General features: G+C 38.6%; 1 protein-coding gene across 4 annotated transcripts in view; it reads left to right on the top strand.

Moving 5' to 3' along the window:
• The first annotated feature begins 1060 nt into the window (after positions 1 to 1060).
• The window catches only part of INTS8 (integrator complex subunit 8), a 47138-nt gene continuing 35333 nt past the window's right edge, over positions 1061 to 12865 (top strand). Inside the window, exons 1-6 of one of the 4 annotated variants that reach the window (XM_082363811.1) lie at positions 1061 to 1361; positions 3836 to 4010; positions 5639 to 5779; positions 6102 to 6173; positions 7528 to 7579; positions 9691 to 9873. In XM_082363811.1, the coding sequence (XP_082219937.1) occupies positions 1232 to 1361; positions 3836 to 4010; positions 5639 to 5779; positions 6102 to 6173; positions 7528 to 7579; positions 9691 to 9873 (753 nt within the window). In that variant the 5' untranslated portion in view covers positions 1061 to 1231. The remainder of the gene's footprint in view (positions 1362 to 3835; positions 4011 to 5638; positions 5780 to 6101; positions 6174 to 7527; positions 7580 to 9690; positions 9874 to 12865) is intronic. The other 3 variants (XM_082363810.1, XM_082363808.1, XM_082363809.1) reach the window with 3 other exon arrangements.

The raw sequence follows: 12865 nt of genomic DNA, 5'->3' as shown, positions 1-12865 counted from the left end.
ATGGAGGAGCTACTTCCATTTATTTTTCCTAAAACTTTTCAAAGCTCTACCATTTCATTCTGGAAAAGACCATAAGCCATCAGTCTTATCCTCTCTATCGAACGTTGGAAGCAGCCTGAGTACAGTGGAAAGATCACCAAAGCTCTGGCTCCACCCCTTGTTTGTTGGGAAACCTTGGGCAAATGATAACTCTGGAACTTCAGTGTTTTCATTGGTTAAAACATGTGTAACAGGGTCGTTTATAGGAGAAAACTAGAATCATGTATATGAAGAAAGCACTATATGATATTTGCTAACATTTGCCCATGTTTCTAGATGTCAGGCCTTGTTTAAAAAGCTTACCTGTATTATCAAGTTCTGCCTTTAATTCTCTTATCAACCGTAAGATTAGGCACTATTATAATTCCTGATTTACAAATATGAAAACTAAGGTTCAGAGAGGTTAGTTTGCACTCAGTATAGATCGTGTGCACGATCTATGAATACCCTTTTTTCAACTTCGTTAATAAAAAACACAAGAACATTACAGAATGAAGGTAAATGTAAAATGGGCTTAGTAACTCTAGCCGGGATATCAAGAGAGTTAATTAGGCGCTAAACACTGAGAGCTAGTCCTGAGAAGCAGCAGAAAAGCTAGATCTCACGTGTGCCATCAGCTGTCTCGGAAAGGGGGCGGGGACGCTGGCGCCCAAGACACGAGGGCACATCCGCCGAGAGGACCTAGGTAGTAGGAAATCTCAGAAATGTAAGTGGGAAAATTGAAAGCACCGAAACAAACTTTGCCTAGATCACAGTTTGAACCTGTAGATCACAGTTTGAACCTGTAGTGCTCACTGCCTTTTACGAAGACAATGAGGCCTATTGATGAGGCTGTTTCATTTGCTCGCTGAGAAACTCCCAGGGAACCGGGAAAACCAACCTGCGACCCAGCTTACCCGCAAGCCGTCTCCCAAGGCAACTGGGAGGAGGCGTGGCCTGAGGATAGGTCCCGCCCTCTTTCTCCAACTCAAATAACGATTGGCTTGGAGGCGCGGCGGTGGCGCCGGGAGGCGGATCCAGGATACCCAGCTCTGGCTGGGCCGCGCAGCCATTTTGGACTGTGTGGGTTTCCGGGACGTTCTGAGTGCGTCCTAGGTCCCAGGGGTTCTGCAGATCACAGGCCCAGGGCCCGCGTCCGAGTGTCAGGTTGGAGCCGGGAAACGTCCCGGGGGGTAGCGGCGGCGGGGGCAGGATGAGCGCGGAGGCGGCGGACCGGGAGGCGGCCACCTCCAGCCGGCCCTGCACCCCGCCGCAGACCTGCTGGTTCGAGTTCCTGCTGGAGGAGTCGCTGTTGGAGAAACATCTGCGCAAGCCCTGCCCGGGTAAGCGCGGCGCCTGCAGCTCGAGTGGAGCGGGACCCGGCCACCGGCGCTGCCCTCCCGTCTTTCACCATCCCACGCCTTCTCGGCCACGAACCTGCGGCTCGGGAGGCGGGGACCGGAGCCGAGCTCTGGCGAGGCCCCCGGCTAAGTATTAAACACACCAGTGCGAGGGCACTGCTGTGGGAGGCCAAAGAAAGGCGCAAAACAAAGGCGCTTCCGCATCCACCCTCTTTTACTGTTCGGGGTTTTAACACCTGCGAGATGGCCTTGTGAGAGTATTTGGTTTGGGGAGGCTGGCTCGACCCCTCCTCTTGACAGAACCCCGCACAGTTTGGGGAGATGGGGAGAGAAATCAGCTGTTCGGGGGCTAATCCTGACACTAATTAGTTAACTATCTTAGGTTCCTATTTAACTGTTTTATTCCTCAACGAGGAGACTTTACCGACTCTTAATTATATATTTCAAAGTTAGGCTGCAAATCAAAATGAGGAAATCTTTGAAAGCAGAAAAAAACTAGTTGCTAGATGGTTATTGTATAATGATGATCATGATTAATATCCCAGTTAATGAGTGCTCTCAGGGAAGGTGGAAAACCCCAGGCATTTCTGGAAAGAGGTACTGGCATGAAAACGTTAAGTTCCTTGGATGATATTTTGCTGATTAAGTTTGAATCCAGATGTGGCTTGTTCAGTCTAATAGCCTGGCCTTAGTCTCCTGGTGGAGACTGCTGTGCGAGAAGTTAGTGTACTTCACTTGGGCAGTTTTACCACCTATATTATATTATGTTCTTTTAATTCACTGCTTTTGACTAACGTTTGTTGAGTGTTTCTGCGTGCCAGTCACTGTGCTTAATGCTTCGTATCTGTTATCTCATTTAATCGGTCTTCATAGTAATCCTGTGAGGTAGGTGGCATTATCCTCTATTTTGCATGACAGAAACAGGTGCAGAGGTAACTTGATGCAGGTCCCACTAATTAAGCGTTAAAACAGTGATTCTAAAGATGACATCTCTTTCCTCTAATTGACATTCGTTGTTTGCTGAACTGGAAATCTATAACCATTATGTTCTTCCCTGTAAAGTGCTTTCTTCTGCAGGAATCTGTTATCCTTTCTTCCTTACACCCTTCCTGATCTTTCCCTTTAATCCCCAGGCACACTTCTTATAAATCATAATCCTTAGTTATTCTAACTACACAACTGTTTGGATTTTTTTTTTTAACTTTCTTTTTAATTGAAGTATAGTTGATGTACAGTGTTTCAGGTGTACAGCAAAGTGATTAAGATACATATATATATATTCCTTTTCAGATACTTTTCCATTATAGGTTATTATAAGATATTGAATATAGTTCCCTGTGCTATACAGTAGGTCCTTGTTTATTTTATATGTATCTGTCAATCCCAAATTCCTAATTTATTCCTCCCCCCTTTCCCATTTGGTAACCATAAATTTGTTTTCTTTGTGAGTCAATTTCTGTTTTGTAAATAAGTTCATTTGTATCACTTTTTTAGATTCCACATAAAGTGATGTCGTATGACATTTGTCTTTCTTTGTCTGACTTACTTTTCTTAGTATGATAATCTGTAGGTCCATCCATGTTGCTGCAGTGGCATAATTTCATTCTTTTTTATGGCTGAGTAATATTCCAATGTATATATGTACCACATCTTCTTTATCCATTCATCTGTCAGTGGACACTTAGGTTGTTTCCATGTCTTGGCTATTGTGAATAGTGCTGCTATGAACTTAGGGGTGCATGTATTGTTTCAAATTAGAGTTTTCGTCTTTTCCGGATATGTGCCCAGGAGTGGGATTGCTGGGTCACATAGTAACTCTATTTTTAATTTTTTAAGGAACCTCCATACTGTTTTCCATAGTGGCTGCACCAGTTTACATTCCTGTCAATCATGTAGGAGGGTTCCCTTCTTTCCACACCCTCTCCAGCATTTATTATTTGTAGACGTTTTGGTGATGGCCATTCTGACTGGTGTGAGGTGATACCTCATTGTAGTTTTTTTTTTTTTTTTTTTTATAAATTTATTTATTTTTGCTGTGTTCGGTCTTCGTTTCTGTGCGAGGGCTTTCTCTAGTTGCGGTGAGCGGGGGCCACTCTTCATCGTGGTGCGCGGGCCTCTCACTATCGCGGCCTCTCTTGTTGCGAACAGGCTCCAGACGCGCAGGCTCAGTAGTTGTGGCTCACGGGGCCAGTTGCTCCGCAGCATGTGGGATCTTCCCAGACCAGGGCTTGAACCTGTGTACCCTGCATTGGCAGGCAGATTCTCAACCACTGCACCACCAGGGAAGCCCCTCATTGTAGTTTTGATTTGCATTTCTCTAATAGCGATATGTAGCATCTTTTCATGTGCCTGTTGGCCTGTTTGGATTCCTTTGTGGTCAAAAACTAATACAGTGAATCCTTTGGATCTTCATAATTAGAACTTAAGTTCAAGAATTATTTTCTTTTAAATCCTAGATCCTGCACCAGTTCAACTTATAGTCCAGTTTTTGGAACAGGCTTCTAAACCTTCAGTTAATGAACAGAATCAAGTTCAACCTCCACCTGATAACAAGAGAAATCGTATTTTAAAGCTTCTTGCTCTTAAAGTTGCTGCACATTTGAAGTGGGACTTAGATGTATTAGAGAAAAGGTATACAAGATTTAAATGAATTTATTTTTAGTACTGTTAGATATCTTGGTTTATTTCAATATGTGTTCTTATAATATTGGCCCTTAAAATGAAAATTATTTTTCTCTGCATTCTTGGTAAAATATGCAAGTAGTTTTCAAAAGGTGTAAGAAAATATTTGACTATTAGATGAATTTAAATAACCTTTTAAAGTATAAACTTGGTGTTATCAATAATGAGCCATTTTATTATTGTTCTTTTTTTTGATGTGATAAGTAGAGAAAATCCACGCCTAAACAGTTTTAAATGTTCAGTTTACTTTTACATATCTGAAGAAAATGAATAAAAATTAATGATGGATGGTACATAATGTTATGGATGATTCCCTATTGAATAAGTTAATTTTACTGGGCATAAATCAATCACTATCTCCCAAACCATTAAGCTGTCTTATTAGAATCAGTGGTTATTTGTTTACAAATAAATAATTTCAAAGGCGTAGTTATAAAATGATTTGTTTTCATCCCCTTCTCACAATTTAAAAAGAAATACCTTATAGAACATTTGGGAAAATTCAGAAAATGGGAAGTAATAGAGGAGGGAAGAGTAGTATTTTTAACATTTTTGTGTGATTTTTGTTGTTTTTCTCCCTTTATTTTTAAACAAAGTTGTGAACATACCTTATATACTGTATTGATTTGTTTTATTTCACGTAGCAGGATATCATGAGCATTTTCCCATTTTGTTTTTTGGAGTTTATTCCATTGTATAGATAATTTATTAACTGTTCCTCTATTGACAGTTTTCTCTAGTTTTTCACTTTTATAAATGACAGAGCCTTAAATGTCTATGTCCGTAAACTTTATCTGAATTTCGAGTTACGGCCTTAGTATAGATTGTTAAATTGCTTGGTCAAGTGGTATAAACATTTTTAAAGCACATGATGCATATTACCAGATTGCATTCCAAGGGAGTTGTATTAGTTTATACTCACACTAGTAGTATTTAAACATTGTTTTTTCACCATATCTTCTATAGCATTAAAATTAGAATTAAAAAAAAAGTTTTATTCTTTAATCTAGGGGGAAACTTATCCATTAATAGATTTGAGGCATATCAGCAGGTAGCAATGTGTACAAAAAAATATGATGTATGTGTTACACTTGGAAAATTGAGCATTGATTGGCTATTTGATGGTAAGCAATTAAAATTTTTTTAGATGTGAAATTTACACTGTCATTATGTTAGGAGGTAATTTTTTGGAGATAGATTCTGAAATACTTGTGGAAAAAATGATTTAATATTGGGAATTTGCTTCACAATAATATGGGAAGGAGGGAAGTGGGTGGAGTGGAGATGAAACAAGATTGGCCATCAGTTGATAATTGTTGAAGCTGGATGATGGGCACATTGGGCCATATTATATTATTCTGTCTACTTTTGTATATGTTTCAATTGTTTTCATAATGAAAGCTTAAACAGTCTTTTTGAATTTGATAGGTATATTTTCATATAAGTTGTTGAGACAGGTTAATAAAATGGTCCTGTAGATTTACTCCTTTAGCAGTGTAATTATTTTTAGTGAAAATACTGAATTGTGTATTTTGTGCTTACACAGCTTATATATCTTTTGATTCTTCCTTTTTAAGTTTGTCTGTTCCAGTATTGAATATGTTACTAAATGAACTGCTGTGCATCAGTAAAGTCCCTCCTGGAACAAAGCACGTAGACATGGATCTGGCCACTTTACCTCCAACCACTGCCATGGCTATACTTCTCTACAATAGATGGTAAATGTTTTCTTAAACCTGAAATGTGTTGGGCAGCCTCTCTTTAATTGCACTCTGACTTTCAGGAATATGCTTTTAAGTTACCCCTTCTACTCTAGGGATCTCTCAGAGGATCTTGGGAACAGTGAATCTGTTGGTGGAGAAAATTTATGACTGCATAGATGAAAAGAATTCTGATAAAGATGTGGATGACTTACAAAGTTTTTATTATATATCAATTAGAATTTCAGATAGTTTTTAAGTCTTCTAAGGAGTACTTGAAAAAATACTTGAAGTGTTATTTATAGTGTGTTAAATTTTGGTTTTTTGGTCTTTTTTACAGGGCAATTAGGACAATTGTTCAAAGTAGTTTTCCTGTCAAACAAGCAAAACCTGGACCTCCTCAGTTAAGTGTGTAAGTTGGCCAATAAGACCCTTACTTGGCACTTTTTTCATCAGAATTTTTTTTTAATTTTGTAAGTTTTTAATAACTCCTGGTACAGAAGGAGTAGAGCAGAAATTGGAGGGCAGAAGGCCTGCACAAAGGTGGGTTTGGAGGAGTTAGAAGGGTGAGAGATTCAGATAGTGCTTTGGATATCTAGAGTAGAGAGCTCTGAAAAAGAAGGGGAGCACTTTGTAAATTGTGCCTTTCATCTTAACATTAGCTGACCTGCTTCCAAGTATTAAGATTGTTTTCATTTAATTAAATTTACTTGAAGGAGATATATTTGTTTTGTATGCTGGAAATTATTTTAATTTAGAGTGCAAAAGTTAATTACCATAGTTTGATCATATCCAGAGTTTTAAACCTAGTTCTTAAGTTCCAGATAGCAACTTACCCAAATTTGGAGGAAGAGAGTATAGTTTCTAACTTGATACAAATGAGCTTTTGCTATCAGTAAGTTTTATTCTTAAACTGAGGGTTTGTTTATCCTTAATGTCTTAATCATTAGTTCATCTGAAGAGTTTAGCAGCATTCCTAGCACATTTTAAATGCCTAAGAAATATCTGATAAGTAAATGAATAAATGGAAGAAATCATTATTTCTAGGCAACATTATTTTCTAATGCTACCTACAAATATCACCTAAAAATATCATTAGTAGAGGGACCCTGGTGGCGCAGCGGTTAAGAATCCGCCTGCCAATGCTGGGGACACGGGTTTGAGCTCTGGTCCAGGAAGATCCCACATGTCGTGGAGCAACTAAGCCCATGTGCCACAACTACTGAGCCTGCGCTCTAGAGCCTGCGAGCCACAACTACTGAAGCCCGTGGGCCTAGGATCCTGTGCTCCACAACAAGAGAAGCCACCTCAATGAAAAGCCCACGCGCAGCAACGAAGACCCAGTGCAGCCAAAAATAAAAATAAATTAAAAAGTATATATATCATTATTAGAAAATCATTTTCTGGGTAATGTTTTGATGCTTAGCATTTGTGTTATATTTTTGTTTGTTTGCATGTCTATATCACCATGCAGATGCTTATCTTTTGTTACTTTTTAAACACCAAAAAACTGTTTGAGGAAATGAGTAAATGAAGAAGTAAAAAAAAAAAAAAAATTGAGAGTTTTTTTGTAATACAAAGCAGATGAGAAAATAATGGTAAAGGAGCATCAGCATTGAGTTTTTGTTTGTTTTTTAAGCATGAAAAGAAATAGCATTAAAAACATTTTTATATAAATTCAACCTCACTTTCAAGAATGATCTTTAAGCTGTGAATTTTCAGTCTTTCAAGTAATGTTTGATACTCTTCGATCATTTCTCTTGTAGTATGAATCAGATGCAACAGGAGAAAGAGCTAACAGAAAATATTTTGAAAGTGGTGAGTACTGGCATCAGTTACGCTCTAACCTTTCTGGGACATATTTAGAGCATGTGTAGGAGCTTCTTCTAATCTTAGGTATATAAGAGTTGGCAAGGTCTAGATGCAGTGGCATTTAGATTTTTACTTGTTAGAACATAGTTTGGTAATATTCTAAATAGTACATTTTAAAAAAAAATTAATTAATTAATTAATTTTGGCTGCGCTGGGTGTTTGTTGCTGTGCCCGGGCTCTCTCTAGTTGCGGTGAGCAGGGGCTTCTCTTCATCGCGGTGCGTGGGTTTCTTATTGTGGTGGCTTCTCTTTGTTGCAGAGCACGGGGTCTTGGCGCACGGGCTTCAGTAGTGGTGGCTTGCGGGCTCTAGGGCGCAGGCTCAGTAGTTGTGACACACGGGCTTAGTTGCTCTGTGGCACGTGGGATCTTCCCAGGCCAGGGCTCGAATCCGTGTCCCCTGCATTGGCAGGCAGATTCTTAACCACTGCGCCACCAGGGAAGTCCCTGTACATGTTTTTAATGTTAATGAGAGTGCTTTACCACCAATTCTGTTGTCACATATTTCACAGTACTTCAGCAGATGTGAGAAATCACTCTTATAGGTGATATGTTTATATTCTTTTATGTTCTCCCCAAATTCTACAATAAACATGCATTATATTTTAAAATTTTATTTATTTATTTATTTATTTATTTATTTTTTAAATTTTATTTTTTAAATTAAAAAAATTTTTTTTAATTTATTTTTATTTTTATTGGCTGCGCCGCACAGCTCTCGGCATCTTAGTTCCCCAACCAGGGATTGAACCCGGGTCCTGAGAGTGAAAGTGCCGAGTCCTAACCACTGGACTGCCAAGGAATTCCCTAAAACTACTTACGTAGTCAGAAAAATACAGTTATTTTTTAATTGCTCTAGTCAGTATAAAAGTAGAAACACGGTAGTTCCCGTAATTTAAAAATGATCTCTGTAATTCTTTATTTAACACCTACAGTGTGCCAGAGATAACAACTAAAGTGCAGGGGCTGGGAGAGGAGAAGGAAGATAAGAGACAGTCTGTATCTGTATACAACAGATAATGTATTTTTAATGTAGAAGCAAAAAACCTGCATCAGTTTATTATTATTATCTAATGCCTACTAAAAATGGCTGGCACATTGAAGCATACAAAACATTTCTTGAATAAATCAGTGGAACTGTGCAAATCTTTAAAACATTTTTCATTATTAACTGTTTTATAGAAGAAAGACATCAATCTTTTCCAATATGTGTTTTCTAATTTCACAATAGGAACCTACTGTTTCATTTAAAAAAAAAAAAATTATTTATTTATTTATTTGGCTGCACTGGGTCTTAGTTGTGGCACTTGGGATCTTCGTTGCCATGTGCAGGATCTTTTTTTTTTTTTTTTAAATTAAAAAAAATATTTATTTATTTATTTATTTATTTAATTTTGGCTGCATTGGGTCTTTGTTGCTGCGCGCGGGCTTCCTCTAATTGCGGCGAGCAGGGGCTACTCTTCATTGTGGTGCGCGGGCTTCTCGTTGCGGTGGCTTCTATTGTGGCAGAGCACGGGCTCTAGGCCTGCGGGCTTCAGTAGTTGTGGCACGTGGGCTCAGTAGTTGTAGCTCGCAGGCTCCAGAGCGCAGGCTCAGTAGTTGTGGCGCACGGGCTTAGTTGCTCCGCGGCATGTGGGATCTTCCTGGACCAGGGCTTGAACCCATGTGCCCTGCATTGGCAGGCGGATTCTTAACCACTGTGCCACCAGGGAAGCCCCCCCGTGTGCAAGATCTTTTAGTTGTGGCATGCAGGATCTTTAGTTGCAGCATGCGAACTCTTAGTTGCGGCACATGGGCTGTAGTTCCCTGACCAGGGATCGAACCCGGGCCCCCTGCATTGGGAGCGTGGAGTCTTAGCCACTGGACCACCAGGGAAGTCCCTCTTTTTTTTTTTTTTAAGATAATTTTAACAAATATAATTGCACTCCTGCTATGTTAGAAACATTTTAAAAATAGATTAATACACTAAGCTACTAAGTATCCTGTAAATATTTTTTGGTTAATATAGTCCAGTGCTGCCATTTTTGTATTTTAATAATTTATTTATTGATCTTTTGTAGCTAAAAGAACAAGCTTCTGATTCTATCTTGGTACTAGAGGCAGCCCTTAAGTTAAACAAGGATCTTTATGTCCACACGATGAGAACTCTAGATTTATTGGCCATGGAGCCAGGCGTGGTAAATGGAGAGACTGAGAGTTCCACTGTTGGATTGAAAATCAAAACCGAGGAGATGCAGTGCCAGGTATTTATTTCAGTATTTAATCAATGCATGGCAAATTTTTGGAAAATCTTATTTTTAATTAGAATTTATTTCTGCCCTTGTCCCTTTGATTTTGACTTCAGATGCTGTTAAGACTTTGCATTGTATTTAATTTGTGAATTTTATAAGACCTCACTTGAAATTTTTCTAAAAGAAATGGAAGGAAAATTTCATTTGATCTTTTGTCTCTGAACTGGTTTCCCAGTTGTATTTAGGAGACTGACAATGCAGTGAGTATGTAACTAATTTACAGTTCATTCAATATTATTAGAAATCTAATCATACCAAAAAAACAAAACTAATATTGTGCTAAACTTTGAAAAATGTGGGGTACTAGAGAAACACCTAGTTTTTCCAAGATCTTAAGGTTGCCTGCTTTCTGTAACTCTGTGCTGTAGTTCCTTTGTTGCTTTCAGCTGTTGTTTGTTGTTAGATATTTTTTGTATTGATGTCTTCTTTTTCCCTGCTGGATTGTAAACTCTTTGAGGTCTCTTTTTTTTAATATATTTGCCTCTTTCTCACTTTCTAGCACAGAGTCTTGAATATAATAAAAATTTTAAAATATTTGATGATTGCCTAGAGAGGGCCACTAGCCTTTTACTTTCTGTGTTCTTTTTACATTCTATGTTCATTGTGTGAGTTGGCATGACTTCTTTAATCACTATTTCCCAATCTTGAAAGAGCAGAAGTAGCTCTGACTTTAAAGGGTTTGGAGGTACCTTTTCAGATTAGCTGGTTCTGGAGTTGAAAATAATCCCTTTTCAAGACTTGTTAAGATGGAGTCTTGTACAGTAGGAGTAGGAGTCAAGAGGCAGTGACAGTTGGTAACCACTTTAAATGGTCAATGAAACTTCCATGTAGGAGGTTTCTGGTACTGTCATATCTTACACTCACTGAGTCTGTTTAAAGTCTTGGTAACATGTCTGATTTTCACAATGTAGTGGATGATATGACCTGAAAAAACAGAACTCTTACATAAATGTGCAAGGTAAACCCTATGAAATATTCTTTTAATTACATAGCTGAGCCATAATTTCTGTTTTTTGAATAGCAAATTAGTACTAATACTCATTTCCTGACATGTTAATGTTTAAAGTGCATTTGCGGTCTTTATGTTACTAAAATTTACCTGACTCAAAAGAAAAATCTTAAATTTTTCCTTAGTTAAACCATAAGTATTACTGTCCTTCAGGGCAGCTTCATTATCAGATTTGTTTTTTTGTTTGTTTTAACCTATTGACCACCTCTTAACTATAGAATTTAAACTCGTTTTAATGGCTAGTCAGTATAATTATACTTGAAAGTATCTTTTTGGTATCTTGTACTCTGCCTGGAAAGGGGAATTATATGTAACTGTAATATGTATGCATATGTATGTGTGTTTATGTGTGTTTAAAACTTCTCTATTATGTATACACACACATACTATTTTTAAAAATTGCTTTAACACTCTTTTACCCTAGATGGAAGGAAGCGCTCTAGAATGAAAATCAGCCCAACATTAAATGTGGATTAAATAGTGCAAAGCAGTATTCTGGAGGCTGAGAAGAATTAATCTTGATTTGTTGAACAGGGCAGAACAGTATCTGTAATGCATATCAGTAAAGAGTAGTTCAGTCATGAGTACCAGAGACTATTACAGCTTAGGAGTTCAGAGGGGGAATGAGTATCTGTTGGCTAAGGTTGGTTTGGTGTAAATGGAAATACGGGGTGTGGAATGAAGTTCATTTGTAGATCTGATGTGAATGGGGAATTGAGAAAACTGGTGTGATTGAAATAGAGGAGAATAGAGAGGTTTGGAGAGAGAAATTAGTCCAGATTCTGAGATCCTTGAAGATCAGGCCTTGGGGTTTGAACTTTCTCTTACCTGGGGGAATAATTTGAAGGCTTTTTAAGAAAGTCATATTGAGAAGACAGATCAGTCAGCCTTGTGTAGAGTAAATTTGAGATAGAGTATTAGGAACCTAGAGATCTGGCTTCAAGTCTGGGCTCTGCCAGTATTTGGTCATATGCTTTTAAGCAGAGATGTCACTTTCTGGGCCTTAGTGTTCTTGTTCATAAAATGGCCAAGTTGAGCTCAGTCTTTGAGTTCTGCATTCATTAAATTTAGGTATCAGTTTATGAATGTTCTTGGAAAAATATACAGGTTCTATTAGAAAAAGACAACTGGAAATGCATTATCATTTTATAGTCATTAATTCAAATTTCTCAATATTTTATTCTGGCCAGTTCTGTGATAGTAGACATTTGCCCCTTCTATCCCTTTTGGAGAGACACCCCGGTGGCTGTCCCCATATTCTATGTTAGAAGAACCCCCTACCTTCTGAGACTTGATGGGAAGCAGAGCCTGTTTCCTATAATAAAACTGAAAACTCCAGACACTAGCGTTCTCTACCCCTTATCCTGTTCCAGGGCAAGTATGTCACATAGGTGTGACACACAGATACATTTAGTTTAGACTGAGTTAGGAGCTAGCTATTAAGTCAGTGAAGTGGGGAGGGTAGATAATCCAGTTGTCCTTTTGTGATGGTGAGCCAACAGCAACAGTGACAGTAACATCTAGTTTCCAGGGGCAGCCCTGGCAGAAGTGGAGCTGCTGCTTTCAGTGTCTAGTGCTGGTGGCTGCAGGTGGCATGATGTGTGGAGTCTGGTGTTGAGATGGCTGCAGCGGTGTTTCACTGCATCAGTTCTGGCTCTTGTTCTGGCTGCTTGCTTCCCTTCCCCTGTTTGTTTTCCAAGCCTGATTCTTTGGCTTTCCCTATAACTCTGTAGGCCACCTGACATCCTGAGGGTAAATCTCTTTTCTGCTTAAGTCAGTCAGAGTTGACTCCTGTTGCTCGTGACTAAGAACATGGATTGTTTCACTGCTCATTGAAATGGTTTTTTCTTTTTTGCTGTATATGTTCCTGTGTTTTGCTGAGATGAAGACGCCTTTGAGTTTTGTCAGCTCTTAAGTTCATGGAAAATTACTGAG

This window comes from Balaenoptera borealis (assembly GCF_965194805.1).
Source record: "Balaenoptera borealis genome assembly, chromosome: 17".
NCBI classification, from domain to species: Eukaryota; Metazoa; Chordata; class Mammalia; order Artiodactyla; family Balaenopteridae; genus Balaenoptera; species Balaenoptera borealis.
This window is presented reverse-complemented; position numbering and strand designations above follow the sequence as displayed.